The 15,631-nt window shown below is 53.3% G+C and overlaps 1 protein-coding gene across 4 annotated transcripts in view; it reads right to left on the bottom strand.

Annotated features, from left to right (window-relative positions):
* Positions 1–428: 428 nt before the first annotated feature.
* Positions 429–15,631, bottom strand: part of TBC1D10A (TBC1 domain family member 10A) — a 30,684-nt gene continuing 15,481 nt past the window's right edge. For all 4 annotated transcript variants that reach the window (XM_070628534.1, XM_070628532.1, XM_070628533.1 and 1 more), the window contains 8 exons: positions 11,839–11,938; positions 7,427–7,534; positions 4,014–4,120; positions 3,194–3,308; positions 3,049–3,114; positions 2,161–2,350; positions 1,881–2,035; positions 429–1,282 (listed from right to left, as the gene is read on the bottom strand). In XM_070628534.1, coding sequence (XP_070484635.1) covers positions 803–1,282; positions 1,881–2,035; positions 2,161–2,350; positions 3,049–3,114; positions 3,194–3,308; positions 4,014–4,120; positions 7,427–7,534; positions 11,839–11,883 — 1,266 coding nt within the window. In that variant the 5' untranslated portion in view covers positions 11,884–11,938 and the 3' untranslated portion in view covers positions 429–802. The remainder of the gene's footprint in view (positions 1,283–1,880; positions 2,036–2,160; positions 2,351–3,048; positions 3,115–3,193; positions 3,309–4,013; positions 4,121–7,426; positions 7,535–11,838; positions 11,939–15,631) is intronic.

Below are 15,631 nucleotides of genomic sequence, written 5' to 3'. Positions count from 1 at the left end.
TTTGTCAAAGACCCAGACTTCTCCCCTTACACCACTCCTGGCACCAGCACCTGACCCAGAAGGAACACTCAGAACCTTATTGGAGTCCAAAGTGGCATCCAGGCTTGGAGGAGGAAGACCCTGAAATGACCTCAGTGATGGGCAGGGATCAAGGTCTGGGGAGCAGGCTTGGCCCCAGTTCTAGCCTCCAGCCCTGGTGACCCTCATCTACCGCAGATGGTGGACATGGGGCAGAGGGGATAGGGTGAAGGAAAACAGGGGCTGGGAACAGGGTCTGGTCCTAGATTTGGCATGCCCTCCGCCAAGGTATTTCTCAGAGAGGCTCTGGAACAGGGCTGGGGCCAGGATGAGGGGCTCTGTAGGGTGTGGAGAAGAGATGCTGAACACCAGGGATGGCACCTGCTTCCCAGTCCCTACCTGCACACCACTTCTCTACACAAGCCTGTTTATTTCTGTACAAAACCATGTTTCTATTTTACACAAAAAATACCCCAACCTCCACCCCGCTCTCCCCTCATGTAAGCGCCCTAGCCCTGGAGAGCATCCCCCCAGGAAGAGGAGGCTGAGTGAGGCGCCACCCATGGGCCCTCACTTCTGCCTGCCCCAGCTAGGCTGGCCCAAGCTCCACTCTGGAGAAAATAAATAAGGAGGCTCAGGCGGAATCTGTGCTGGGCCAGCCAGACTCTCTGCCACCCAGTGGCCAGGTGGCCGGGCCCTCAGAGGGTGGGCAGGCCCTGGAGTGTCAGTCTATGATCTGTGTATGTGTGCCGAGACCCCGCTCTGGAGGCCTGAGCTGCCGGGGTTACAAGTAGGTATCCTCACTCTCTTGGGACGTCAGGCTCTCCCGGGAGTGGTGGTGGGCTGAGTCCTGGGGAGCTGAGTCCTGGGGGGCTGGGTCCTGGTGGACTGGGTCCTTTGGAGCCACATCCTGTGGGGGACATGCATCTCCTGCTGCAGATGCCATCTTGGTTTGATTTGGGGTCGGGGGCTTGTCCAGGTACCCCTTTGCCTGCTTCTGCTGCTCCTTCTGCTCCTTCTGGATCTGCTTGGATGGCTTGGGCTTGCCCTTAGAGCCAGGGAGGGGGGCATCCAGGGGCAGGCGGATGGATGGTGAAGGTTGCAGAGTGGGTCGGGGGCCTGGTTCCGCCTCCAGGATGGCCTTGGCACCATGCAGCCTGGGTGGGGAGCAGGACTGCAGCTCACCCCGGGTCTCCTGCCAGCGCCGCAGCTGGATGAGGTGCTCACGCTCAATCTGGCGCTCTGTCACTGGCAACTCTACCACCTGTGGGGGCAGTGACATGCAGGTGGGCACCAGGAAGAACCTTCCCCTTCTGCCTCCCAGGCTGGGCCCCTGTTCTCTCTCAGTGCCTCCCAGCCCTGGTCACTAAAGGCTGACCCTAAGAAGGATGGAGGTCTGGTCCCTGCAGTGGTCACAAGTCTTAGAACTGAGTGCCAGGTGAGCCAGGCACTTGAGACCCACGGCCTCAGAGGAGAAAGCTGCCCACAACTCATGAGTCCACTCATCTAACTATGTGTCACCTCATTACAGCCCCTGAGAGACAAAAATCCACCAAAGAAAGAAAAAAGGGAAAATAAAGGCCATGGATGTGGTACCAGGGAGTGAGAGGGGGTGACAGTTGCAGCTCCTCTTGTTCCCAACTGCTTCAGAACAGAGAAGGCCTTGCAAACCTAGGCTGCTCTGTGCCCCTCTTCTCGTTCAGACAGGAGGATGAGGTCTACCCGCACCATCCTGGGCTGCTGAGCACTGGGCCTGGCATGGGGGACCCACCCTCGAGGGCAGAGGGTTACCAGGCCCCCCTTCAAAGGGCCCCCACGTCTCCCCCTCCCTCCCAGTGGCGAGGGGAAGGTATGGGCCGCACCTCCTGGACCAGGAAGGCCTCCTGCATGATCTTGGGGCTGAGGCTCCGCAGCCGCTCAATAGTCTCGTACTGGCCCTGGCAGGCTTTGAGCTTCTCGGGGGAGCCCAGCGCGTGCTTCAACAGCACCAGCCCCACCCGGAAGATGATCTTGACTCCTGCATGGGGGGTGGGGGGAGACAGGTGGTGAGTGCAAGGGGGCCTTTAGGGAGTTTCTCTGGAAATAGAGGCCCCTCTGGGCTGGGTTGGGGGTAGGGGTACTCCCCCGAGCCCAGCCTGGTACCTTCGCAGAAGAACATGTCCCAGACACGCAGCACAGAGCTCCAGGGCAAGGTGCGGGCGAAGGCACACATGAACCACTCTGTCATGTAGAGCAGCGGATCAATCTTCTGCCGGCTGAGGTGCTTGTGGGCCACAGGCGACACCTTCTGCAGCAGTGAGAAAAGGATCTCCCCGTCCAGCTGGATTGCCTCCTGGGGGGACAGCAAGGCCACGGGGCCATGATGTTGGACCTGCAGCAGCCAGTGTAGGGACTATGCCCTGGCCCCCAGCACCAGGCAGACATTCGTTCATTCCTCAGGTGGCTATTGCCTGCAGGGTGCCAGCCTCGTGCTGGGTGCTTGGATACAATGATGAGCAAACCAGACACAACTGGTCCCCCTCGTGCAGTGTGAAGTAGAAAGAGGAAGACAGACATCAATCACAGGAACAAAGAGACTAGGAAGAGGAGGAGGGGGGGCTAAGTGCCCAGAACATGGCAGGAACAGGAACGCTGGGTGAGCGTGTGCTAGAGGTCCCACCTGGCAGGGTCAAGGAAAGTTCCCCAAGGGCTGAAAGCTGAGGGAAAGGAGGAGTTATTAGGGGAAGGAAGGACAGGAAAGGGGCAGAGGCCGAGGCAGGGAGGAAGTGGGTGCACTGGAGGAACTGTGAGCCTGCCGAGCGGCCAGACGGCTGGAGGCAGAGATGGAGGCAAGTGTGGAACTGATGACTCTGGAACCTGGGAGACCTGACCCTGGCAGGCCTGGGGACTTCAGCCTGAAAGCAACAGAAGGCTGGGAAGGTTTTAAGCAGAGTCAGGAGTGGATGTGGAGAGAAAGGCCTGGAGAGGCCAAAAAGGGTGTCCAGCCTGGGGCAGGTCCCAGGCCAGGTCCCAAGCCTGGCAAGCACTCACCAGTTTCTCACTGTAGTAGCCAGGCAGGTACTTCTCACAGATCTGCACCAGGCACCAGAAGGCTTGCTGTGAGAAGGAGAGATGTGAGGCCTTTCCGCAGGGTGTTCCCTGCCCGCCCGTTCACCCACCCAGGGCCTGGTGGTACCTCGGCAGGCATGTGCATGAGCAGGACAGCGGCAATGGGTGCCTGGGCCTGGCAGTAGCCCTCCTCAGGTCGGTACAGCGTGTAGGCCTTCAGCACTCGGAATAGGTCCTGCTGGCTGTGGAGAAGCCATGTGTGGCAGAGACGACAGGTATGACTGCCACCCACTGCCTTCACCTGTGCCCCACTAGACCAGACCTGTCTCAGAATTTGCACTCCCTTGGAGAGGGGACGTGACCTGATTGTGGTCACCAAGGGGTCAGTCTCCCACTGCAGCACATGGTCTCTCACATGACCAGAGTACAGAGGCAGGGAGAAGCTCCCCCATTTGACAGGTGACGGCAGAGGCTCGAAGAGAAAGCAGAGGGCAAGACCAGGGCAGGATGCCAGGTGCAGGGTGAGGCTGAATTGAGGGCTGGAAGTGTGGGCCTCTCACCCAGCAGCTGTGGCCCCTAGGCCAAGACAGCTTTGTCCAAGGTGTCTGTCTTGGTCCCCTGGCCCACCACATCTCTCCCTTCCTACATACCCTCTGCCCATCCAACTCTCTCTAACCTTTTCTCCCCACCAAAACTTGGTTTCAGAAGAGGGCCAGGCGGGCAAGCTCTAACACTCGGGGGAGTAAATGATGAAAGTTGCCCCAGAGGTAAGAGGAGATGCTAAGAGGACACATCAGACTCAAACCAAAGAAGGGAAAGTCTAACAGTGGAGTTTGGGGCCCCCAGATTCTGGGCCCCCTGGATACCCCACACTCATTTTACCTCCTCTGCCTCCTGAGGGACAGGGACTAGAGCCACCTCCAGCCTACCACACCCAGTCTGCTCACCCGTGGCCCCCCCGGGACACAAACATCTCATGGAAAGGGAACTGTCGGTGCAGGTCACGCTCAATCACATCCAGCCACTTGGGGTCCCCGGGGGACATGTCCAGCTCCTGGAAGCAAGATCAAGGGCATATTTTAGGAGTGAAGGATGGCTAGAAGGATACAACTGTCTCAGGTATTGGACAAGCCCCCTACCAGGGGCATTGCCTACCCAATCCCATCATGGACTGAGCCTTCCTGAGGATAGGTCAGAAAGCCTGGGCAAAGAGGCAAGGCGGGGAGGGCCCTGGCAACCCTAAGGGGTGATCCTGGCTCTAGGAGGACCCAAGTGCGCAAGTGTCCATCATAGCTATGGCTGAAAATAACTTCTATGTACTTCATTCAGAACTCACACAAACACCTTATGTCACATCCTTCAGAAGGAAGGCTACTGTCAAAGCAATAGCTACCACCTGTTAGCACTGCTCTGCACCACCCATGGGCCTCACTGACTCTTCTCCTCAACCCCAAAAGACAGGTCCTATCATTACATTGTTCAGAGATGAGGGTCAAACAAAAGTCACTTGCCCTAGGCCTCAGTGGCTAGAAAAATGGTGGAGCTGGGCCTGGAAGCCTGGTTGACTCAGAGCCATCAATCCCAACTCTTCTATCTCCCTGCGCAAGTGGCGTCACCTACTCAGATAGGTGTGTGTGTGATATGCATAGAGTGCTGTCTGGAAGGATGCGACATCTGTCAACCCATTAACCTCAGAGGCATCTCTGGGTGCTGGGGTTTCAACGAAATTGTCTCTTTTCTTTGAACTTCCACGAACATTTTATACCATGAGTACTGTTTATGAAAACAAAGTACTACACAAAGAAAAAGCATTTCTTGGTCATTTGAAATGTCCTATATCTTGATTTGCATGTTGGTTACACGGATGTGCATTATTTGTCAAAATTCACTAAATTGCACACTTAAGGTTTGCACATTTTACTCTATGTAAAGTCATGTCTCAACTTTAAAAAAGAGAGAAGAAATCCATAAAAGGAAACCCAGAGGGCTGAGCAGGGAAGCAGACTATATACGTGTTGCCTGCAAGGCTGGGGCAGTGTCAGGGGAGGTCCCCGAGAGGAAGGGCAGGTCCTCAGCAAACACAGCAAGTGGGTGCAGGCCCAGGCCCGGGCCCTGATCAGCGGGTGACTTCACACAAGCGCCGTTCCCTCTCATGCCCCCTCAGTGGGGGTGTCCCAGCACTGAACTAAAGAACCTGGGGTGAGAGAGTAAGTACTGAGAGAAAAACCTGACAGAGTGGTGAAGGCTGGAGGGTAGAAGGAAGGGCTGGGGGCTCCCACAAAGGGTCCTTGAGCAGGCACACAGCTGAAGAGATGGGTGTGCAACCTCTAGAACCCCATACACCCTCAAGATGGCAGCCTGTGTGTGTCCCATAAGTCAGGCCCAGGACCGGGTACTGTCTGAGTACATGGCAGGTTTGTTTTGTCAGAAAGGGGAGGAGGGTCCCACAAGTTCTCCTGAGGGTTCCTGTGAAGAGGGGACCTCAGAACCCAAAATGTCGGTTCCTGGGATGTGCTTGCCTGGTACCTCAGCAGCCCAAGGTGCTCAACCACACATGGGTTGGTGAGTAAGGAAAAGATGTAGCTGAAGGGCCTGTGGGGAGAAAGTGTGCTGGGAATGAAAGGCAGGTATGGGCTGTGGCAGATGATCCCACTACCACAGCCTCTGTGAGATTCTGAAAGCGCTGGCGCCATCATGAGGTGAAGCCAGGGAAGAAAACCAGCTAAGAAAGGGACAGAAGGTCCTGGCCTACCCAAGAAAGAGGAAGAAATAGCCAGTGCAGAAGAAGGAGCCACCAGGGGCTACAGAATCTGTCCTGACAGCTGAGGTTGGGGTTGGCCACTTGGGTCTGCGGGGAAGCACAGGAACAGGTACGTGCTGCCACTAGCAGCCCCCTCACCATACCCCTGCTTTGGTCTCATGTGCCCACAGCAGCCAGAGGGAGCTTCTCATCCCTGTCCTTTTCCTCCATGTCACCTATAGGCAAAGTTCTTCCAGATGTGCTCAAAAACGACTGTTCCAGCCCCCAGGACTGCCTCGGGGCCCCCACTTTGCTTCAGAGCATTTTGAAGACCTTTCTCAGCAAATCTCTCTCTTTCCACAAGCAACCTTCAAGACTACATAGGGGTGGCCAATTCCTCCCCGGAAGCACCACTCAACATACACATAATGCACATACAGCTCTATGCTCTGCCCCTCACATAGGATGCACTCACATTTGCTAACAGGAGGCTAGCTGGACCACCCAAGCTCTCGGCTTCATGCCTGTGCTCTGGCAGCCAGAGGCAAGCTATGAACTTGAGTGAGGCTCCCACCCCTGAGCCTCCCCCTCCGCCCAGGATGCAGCCCCCTGAAATGGAAGAGATGTAGCCACTGGGAGGAAGATTCTGGAGTTGAGAGGCCACTTGAGTAGGACCTGGTATTGGTGCTCTGTGGGACAGTCGAATCACCCCAATTCAGAGCTGCTCCCCCAGGGCCAACTGCTGCTGGCAAACAGCTCTTACCCACTCCAGGTCAACAGCAGAAACTCTGGGCTGCCCTGTTCCACCCACCCTTCTCAGGGAACAGGTTTGGTGGGATAGGAATGTTTGCTGAAGCCTGAAGTACGTCAACAAAGAGCTGATGGCTGGCAGCTCTGTTTCAGTCTGCCTGTCACCAGTCCTGGGAGAAACCCTGACACGTGGGGCCGGGTCTGGCAGGTGAGCTGGGACAACCCCAGGGAAGCTAACTCCCTCCCACAGTTCCCTAAGGGAGCAGGCTGGAGGAGCTGCCCAGCCCAAGTGGGACCCAAGAAGCTCTACGAGTGGAGGGGTGTTCTCACCCTGGCAGCCATGGGGCAGGGGACAGTGGTTAGGGTTGGGGAGGGGAATGCATGGCTGCAGAGGGCATCCTCTCTGGCCACTGACTGGCTTCTGAGCCCTAAGGATACTAGTTTGGCTCTGCCATCCCCAGTGCCGACAACCCCATAAGCAACACAAGTGAACCATGTCTGGCTGAGCTTGGCCGAGCTTGGCCCAGGGAGGAGAAAGAGTAGAGGATGGGAAACCAGGAAGCATTAAGGGTTCTGTGGTCCTGCTATGCAGGCCCCCAAAGGCCCAGAGCACAGGGCCCAAGGCAGTCAGGGAAGTGGTCTGGGTATCCCCTCCTGACGGCCAAGGGCTGGGAGGTGGCCCACTGAGTCCAAGAAAGCAAACCTGAGTAGTTATTAAGAGAAAGCTGGAATGGGCAGTTGGGCACTTGATGGGTGGTTACATCATCACTCAGACTGCTGAGGTCCAGGTGAGCACATGTAGGATCACTGCCATGGAGAGGACGCCAAGAGACGCGGAAGGAAGGGCAGGGTGAAGGAAGGGCAACTCACGTCAAACTTTCCAGGGTTCTGCTGCAGCTTCACCTTGCCTCCTGACAGGTACTGCCAAGCACGGCCCCGCAGAGAAGGTGGGATGCCCTTCTGGCACCGCAGACGGATCTGAAAGTCAAAGGGAAGGCTGTGTCCGTGCATCTACTCGGGTAGTTCCCCCAGAGGCTGCATGCCAACCTAGCCCCTGAGCTGGTGTTTGGCGAGCCTTTGGTGAGTAAAATAGCAAGAATAGAAAAGGAGAGAAAAGAAAACTTTCTTACTGTTGCTAAAATGCAGATCCTATGATTTGGGTGTGGGCAGTGGGGGCAGTGGAGTGTGACTAGAATTAGATATGCTGCCACCAGGTGATGGCAGAATCCCCACATCCCCTGCTCCAGTGACAACACAGGTATTCCTGAGGTCTACCACAGAATTCTGAATCCCCATCACCATTTTCTGAATCGAAATGGAACCACACAAGTTGGAGGAGCCTCACGGGATGTCACTGGGAATGGATCTGCAGGGTGCAGTGTACGGCTACAGCCATAGGCAGTGTAGCTCATGAGATGACTGAGAATGTGCTCAGAGATGTGGCTCCAGGCACTTTCACAGGGGTGTTTGTTTAAGCAGCTGTGCGGCAGGACACAGCCAGCCTAGAGAGGAGAGATCTTGGCAGAACTCACAAGGAAGATGGGAGCTGATCAGAATGGCTCCCTCTTTGTTCTGGTCAAGAATCCCTTCTTCTGCTCTCCCTGGTCCTCAACTCCCATGATCACCAGCCTGAAGCAAAGGCAGCTGGCCTGGGTGCAAGTCCTGATCCCAGCCTTTGCTAAAATGGCTCAGGTATTCCCCACCACTCACAGACTGCAAGAGGTGAGGGAGGAAGTGTTTGGGATAGCTCATGACCCAGAGCTAGTGCTCAATTCACGTGCTAGCTGTTTTTATCAGAGAAAGGCTTCCACTGCCAAAACCAAGTTTAAAAAACCACCATGTCTTTTATGAATGGGGAAACTGAGGCTAAGAGTGGGAAAAATATTAAGGTCAAGGAAAAATATCAGGGACCCTGCTACCTCCTAGCTACAGCAGCACAGGCTAAAAGGATCAAGCCCCATGCACTTTCAACTTCACTGGCCTCTTCGAGCTGGGGCGAGGAGGCAACTCCCCCTGGGCTTAGAGGGGAATGAGGCTCTGAGGCAGCTTCCCTGATTGTCCTCCTTGACCTCAAGTCAAGGGTCAAGAAGAGTGAGGGCAAAGGCAGAGGCACCACTCCTATAGAACGGAGGGCTGGGGATTGGCCACCGACACTCCTCTCAGCCCCTGCAGTAAGCAGCCTGGCCTGGGATGAAGGAGATGGGAGCTCAGGGCAGTGGGAAGAGCACCTGGATGTGGGTTTGAATCCAGCACTGACTTTCAGCCAATCATTTCTCATCTATGGTAAGATCAGAATAATATTTAGGATTCTATTAGAAGGGTAAAAAAGCATACTTAGCATGGGGCCTGACACACAGTCTGTGTTCAGTAAAGGATGGCTTCTTCTCCACCTCTCCATCACAGAAGGATGTCTGACACAGAAGCCCCAGGGCCTTGGGCTTACACCTAACCTCCCCTCCCTGGAAACCCCCTCAAACAGTCCCGCTGGAAACTCTCAGAGGAGGCAGCACAGACGGCCCAGCCTTCCTGATGACCAGTGCAAACCAGAGAAAACTTTCCAAGGGTCAGAGAAAATAAACGACCAGGAAGGAGACAGGCTGAGGGCAGTGGGGGAAGAGCAGAGTGGCTGGTCACAGGAGCCAAGCTCAAGCTTCTGGGACTGCCTGCAAAGTGGGAAGAGGAAGGAAGTGGAAGAGAACTGCCCCAGACTCTGGGAACAGTTTCCTGCTGCTGTGGGACAAGGGTCTCTTTAAGGAAGTCACTTGGTCTGGGCAGGCTTTGGCAAAGGGATGCAGTATGGCCCAGAGCCACAGATCCTTTAGGATCTCCCCAGGGCCAAGCTCAGCTGAGCCAGCCCCCACATCATCATAGCCCCCTGTCATATTTGCCCAGGAACACCTTCAGTCCACTAAGGTTCTCAAAAAGGCCCCACCGTCCTCAGGCCCAGGGCTGGGGAGTGACAGCCAGGAGTACAGCCAGCCTTTCCCACTCTGGCCTCTGGAATCCCCCTCAGCACAGTGCTGCTAGAAATGGCAATCTCCACCTGCCTGCTTTAGGGAGGAGGCAATGATAGGGAGGGACCAGTAAGGATAAAGTGAGAAAATGCTGGCAAACAAGAAGAATAAGGGATTACCATGGGAAAGGAGGTCTCTGATGACAGTTGAATGAGGCCACACCCTGCCAGCTGAACTCTAGGAGGCAGGGCCACAGCTTGAGCAGAGCCCTACAGGGGAAGACAGCATTCCAGCCCCAGCCCTGCCTCCCTGCAGGGCTGGGCCCACGCTCCGGGGGACTCAGGATGAGTCCACAAGAAGTGGTGGGTCTGGACCCACTTCCTGAAACAGGTATTATCCTTCCTGTGCCATGACTTCCTGACCACAGGAGAGCCCAAGCCTGCACAGCCAGCCAGGAAGAGCTCCTAGGGCCAGTGTGGCTACAGCTGAGGCAACAGGAGAAGAAGAGAGGGCTAGGGCCTCTGCGTAGGGTGGGGTGAAGCCTCTTGTGGTGGCCCTGCTGGGTAGGGGTAGCCCATAGCCTCTAACCACAGTGCCAGGGAAACAAAGGGGAAGAGGAAGTGGTGCTGGCTGCTCTGCGGAGAGGAGCTCCCCAAGGCTCCCATCTGGAATCCCCATTTGCAAGGGTGGCTGTAGCAAGAAGGCCAGAGCCACTGTCCCTGCCAGCCACTAGTTACTACAACAGACAGTGGAGAGGGAGCTGAAGCTCAGGGTAAGAGCCTGAGAGATAAGGAGGCAGGAAAACAGATCCCAGAGTTAGGCAAGAAGCAATTGAGGAATGCTGCCATAAAAATAATTTAAAGGGGCTGGGCCCATGGCCAAGTGACTAAGTCCAGCATGCTCCACTTGGGTGGCCTAGGTCCACAGGCTCGGATCCTGGGCACAGACCTACACCACTTGTCAAGTCATGCTGTGGCGGTGACCCACAGACAAAATAGAGGAGGACTGGCAGAGATGTTAGCTCAGGGCTAATCTTCCTCAAGCAAAAAAACAGGAAGATAGACAACAGATGTTAGCTCAGAGTGAATCTTCCTTAGCAAAAACAAAACAAAACAAAACAAAACAAAAACCAAACAAAAATCTTAAAAAGAGAAAGATTTTTTAATAAGCAAAAAATAAGTGCCCCAAAGCCCACACAGAACAGCAAGAAAGTGCCCAGGCCTGGATACACCTGTCTTCCCATGGGCACAGAGCATAGTTACTGCCTCGTGGGAGCCTTGCAACAGGACTGTCATTCCCACTTGACAAGGGAAACTGAGGCTGAGAGGGTAGCTGAAAGTTATACAGCTAGCCAAGGGCATGAAGAGAGGGAGGCAGTGGGGCTGGGGTCAAGCCCATACCTGACCTTCAGTCCCAAGCTTTCTGCTAGGCTCTGCAGCCAGCTGTACCAGCCTGGGCCAGAGTGGCCTGTCAGCTGAAGACAGTGGGCCAGTGAGTTCACTCTGTGCACTGGGAACTTGTGAAGAGAGACCCTGGCTGTGAGGCTCTGGGCAAGGCTCCACTGGGCCAGGGAGTAACTAGACCCTGCCAAGGTGGTCGAGGGCATCAACACACACACTTAAGAGTGGTGGGCAAGGACATTCTTATGGGGTGGTACAGTTAGTGTCTAAAGATAGCCTGCCTAGACAAGGACCACTGGGTGTTTTCATTTTTATAAGACCATTAAACTGTGAGGTTACTTTTCTTTCTTTTTGCTTTGGCCAGGAGGTGGGAGGGAACTCATCAAATTAATCTAGCGGGTAAAGTCCCCTTATTGTGACGGTGAAGAGTACAAGCACCAAAACTAGTCTGCCTAGGTTCAAATTTTGATTCCGCAGGTCATCCATAAAGTGGGGACACTACTACTACGAACCTCACTGGGGCATCATAAGGATTATCTGAGACAAGTGCCCAGCACTCTACAAATGTTCAACACGTTAGCTATTCTTAGTATTATAAAGTCCTCTCTGATAGGTGGTAAGCAGCAATAAGGACTTCTTCCAAGAGGGCTGGAGGAAAGCTGCCTGTAAATCCTTTTGGCTAAGAGCAGCTTTGAAGTTTGACTCCAGGATGAAGTTTGCATGAGCCTGGAGTCATCTAGGAGGACCAAGTGAAGGCTGGCCCTGCCCTCCAGCCTGCTTCTGCTCCCATTTCAGAGCTGGCAGATGGGGGTTACCTAAGGCAGCTGGCAGCTGGAGAAGCCCCTGCTCCTCCAAGCTGATTCACTTCCTCCCTCTTCCTTCCCAGGCTGCCAACTCCCAGCACAAGGCACAAGGCTGGGCCCCTCACCTTTTTGTGCTTCTTGGCCATCCATTTGTCCCAGTTGTTGAGCATGTCCAGCCACTTGGACTCTCTCTGCCTCAGCACCTCCAGAGGAACTTCCTCCAGCCTGTGGAGCAGAAGGCAGGGCCCGTCAGAGGTGCCAAGAGAAGCAAAGGCCCTGGCTTAGGCCCCAGTCACCAGTGTGGCTGGGCCTCCATTCTTCCCTCTGTCTTGCATCCTTCCAGGTCCCTTCGAGGCTGCTAACTCACGAACGCCCTAACACAGAGGAGAGGGAACACTGTCCCCTCCCTGAAAGGCACAGGCCAGAGGGACCCCAGGTTCAAGTGCCTACTCCCCCAATAAGTCAAGGGGCCAGGAGTCACCATGCCTCTCTGGGACAGAGACCTGAGTGCCTGGGTCTGTCCACCAAAGCAAAGCATTCCCATCCTGGGTCTGTCTCAATAAATCAGCCTCTTCAGAGGGCCTAAATGCAAGGTGCAGAGTTGGATGAAAAAACTAGTCAAACGAGTACAGAAATAATATGCTCACCTGTTCACTCTAGCAAAACTAGTTACTCATAGTTTCCCCAATTACACCCTGACCTTTTCCCACCTCTCAACCTTTGCTCATGCCAGTCCCTTTGCTGGAACGCTCTATAAGTTGTCTCTACTTAGCAAAATCCTACACATACTTCAAAGCCCCATCAAATACCACTTGTATTTGTACATCTACTAACTGAGCAGCTATCACAGCTGTGCCAGAGTTGTTCTAGGGCAGGGCTTCTGAGCTGGCTGTGGGGAAGCACTCCTATGACTAGAACAAAGTCCCGGTCCTCATGGCCTTGACATTCTACTGGGTACCAAATGCCCACTAGAGCCCGTGGGGAAAACACTTCAGTGTGGAGATCCACCCCAGGCAGGCAGACCAGCACCAAAGCAGCTGAGGCAGGGTGGGGCGGAAATCCCTGGCTTAGCCAGAGGCTGCTTCAAGCGAGAGGCCTTCCTCCAAGGAGTGAGTCCCTGGGAATTCATGGGTTCACATAGCTCTGAGAGGCAAAAAGAAGGAGACTAGCTTTCGTAGGCTGGGCATTCTATATATGCATTCTTATTTAGCCTACAGGGCAATATTAGTAAAACAACAACAACAACAAATGTATGTGTATCTCTCTACACACACATACTCACTCTCAAAATTGTTTTTAAAGTGATGGATTGCGGATCTTTTAAATTTCCTTTGTCATTTTTTTTTTTTTTCATTTAAAAAAGTTCTTGATGGTATTGAGAGGTAAGATACCCAGGGAGGGTATCTTGCTCAGAGTCACACAGCAAATCGGTGGAAAAACCTGGACTCAAATCCGAGTGATCCCTGCCAAGAGCCTGCACTCAGTCCTGCCTGACGTCCCAGAAAGGAGTGCAGGGTCAAAGGCACTCAGGCGCTGGGAGGAGGCTCTCCGGAACAGGACATGGTGGGGCTGGGGCTTGGCCCAGGCCTCGATTCTCTGATTCTCTCTCTGCCGGAAGGAAATGCACTGCTGTGACTTTTACTGGTTGGAAGAGCAGAGGGAGGGGCCCTGGCAGAGCGGAGGCCTCTGAGACACAAAAGGGCAGGTCCTTTTCTTCAGTGCACTTTATCTGGGGAACTTCATGGGCCTGTGAGCAGCCTTGGAGCTGAACAGCTGAGGAGAGACATACCTGGCAGAACCAGCGCATGACGACATTCCCTTTCCCTCCCTTATAGGAGAAAAGCAGAGACCACACCTTTAGACCAGGTAATTTACAAAAGGACATGCGTTTCCAGGCCACTCCAAACACCCAGGGAGCGGAAACCAAAGGCCCACGCATCACAGGCTCTGCTGCCTTCTAGCACCTACGAAGCACTAGGTTATACAAGTCAGGGGATGAGCCTTCTAGTTAACTAAATGAAAGGGGGTGCCCACACACTGAATCACAGGAAGTTCTGGCAGTTATGAATGTGGATAATATCTGATTCAATTCCCCACTGAACAAATGAGAAAACTGAGGCTCACAGAGGGCAAGGCTTTGCCTGAGATTACCAGTTTCCAAAGAATTCCCATGTGATTAAATACATGCCCATTTGACACCTCAACCCTCCGGTCAGTCTTGGTTGATAAGATCTGAGTTCAGGGCCTCAGAGATACTCATTTTCCCAAATGCAGACACACAGGGGAACAAGTTTAAGTTCAGTGTTTTTTAACTGATGCCAGATAACAGCTTTGGCAATTTCAAAGCCCCAACATTAAACCTCAAACCGGAATTTCAATTGGGTACAAAACAAACGACCATATTTCCTGGATTCTAAGACACTGAATTTAAGCTACACCAGTGATTTGGCAAGTTCTCAGAAACAAATGAAAAACCTACCACTACTTTAAATGTACATGTGAACTGAAAGATCCATTTTGCTTTTTAAAACCTTAAACTTGGAAAATTTTGAAGAAATATGGTCATTTGAATAGCTTCTCTTCCAACAGCAGAGAAGATTAACCCACTTGGAGATGGTGAGAAGGAAGACATAGGAGGTCTGGTTGTACCCAGTACCCAGGACATCACATGCTCTCTAACTGCGGGTAGACCTCTCTTTACGTACAGGATGTGCTCCTGAAGAGATGCAGGCTACCTATTTTTTGAAAATCAGAAGGTTCACAATCTAGTCGGTCCGGATCTCAGAAGGCATCTGATCAGACTGCTGTCTGATATAGGAATCCCTTCCAGACCAGGCAAGCCCCTTGCCCTCTCTGAGCCTCAGTTTCCCTATATGAGTGAACAGCCTGCATAGCGAATTGACCCTCAAAAGATGCCCAGAAGGAGCCAAGATATGAAGCTGGAGTCAGGGCAAACAGTGTGATGGTGTAGAGGCCCTGGGGCAGCTTCCTCCTGACAGTGGAGGGAGAGCATGTGCCAGATTCTAGTGACAGGAAAGCTGACCAAATGGCCAGTTTAAGTGGCCAAATGGCCCATGGGGGATGCTTCAGGTCTAAGGGCTTCTCTCACCCTTAAGAAAACCCTGCTTTCCTTAAGGTGGCCTGAGGGAGTCTCTGCAACCAAAAGAACCTAATGAGAACAGTTTCTGGTGGCCCAGCCTCTGCTGGAACTCCTTCAGGAATGTGGCCTTATTATCTCCAGGAGGTGAAGTCCCTCTATTGTTGAAGTTTCTTACTGTTAAAACTTTCTCCCCCAAGTAATGCCAAAATTTTCCTGGTACCTTCTACCTATAATCTCAACACCCCCTTCTACGGCTGCATAATTCTCAGCCAGACCAGTCTCACACCAGGCACATGTGTGCTTATCCCTTGTCACCCACCCATCCCTACCTGGAATGCTCTTTCTTCTCCCATCTCCAAGTCACAGAATTATATTGACCCTTTCAGGGCCCAATATATCAATAAAAACCACAACTTCAAAAATGACAGCAGCAATAGTAGTTACCATTTGTACGTAATTTCCTATTTACCAATTTCTTCCTAAATGCTTTACATACATTATCTCATGTACATTTCATAATAACCCTACCATAATATCATTTTACAGAAGTAGAATCCAAGACTTAGTAAGGTTAAGTGCCTCACTCAGGGCCATGTACCTGTAACTGACAGAACTGGGACTCAAGCCTAGGACGGCCTAGGACTCCACAGCCCATGCTCCTGACCCCTGCACCAGACTCCTCTGCCCCTGCAGGTCAAGCCCTCAGCCTCCACACCTGCCCAGATCTCATTAACTGTCCTCCAACCTGAAGGCCTTCATCTTGACTTAGAACACTATTTCTCAAAGTTTTTAAACTGAGACAGAGTAAGAAACAGATT

This window comes from Equus przewalskii, chromosome 7, assembly GCF_037783145.1.
Source record: "Equus przewalskii isolate Varuska chromosome 7, EquPr2, whole genome shotgun sequence".
In the NCBI taxonomy this organism is placed as follows: Eukaryota; Metazoa; Chordata; class Mammalia; order Perissodactyla; family Equidae; genus Equus; species Equus przewalskii.
The sequence above is the reverse complement of the archived record's forward strand: the minus strand, read 5'-3'. Positions and strand labels throughout refer to the sequence as shown.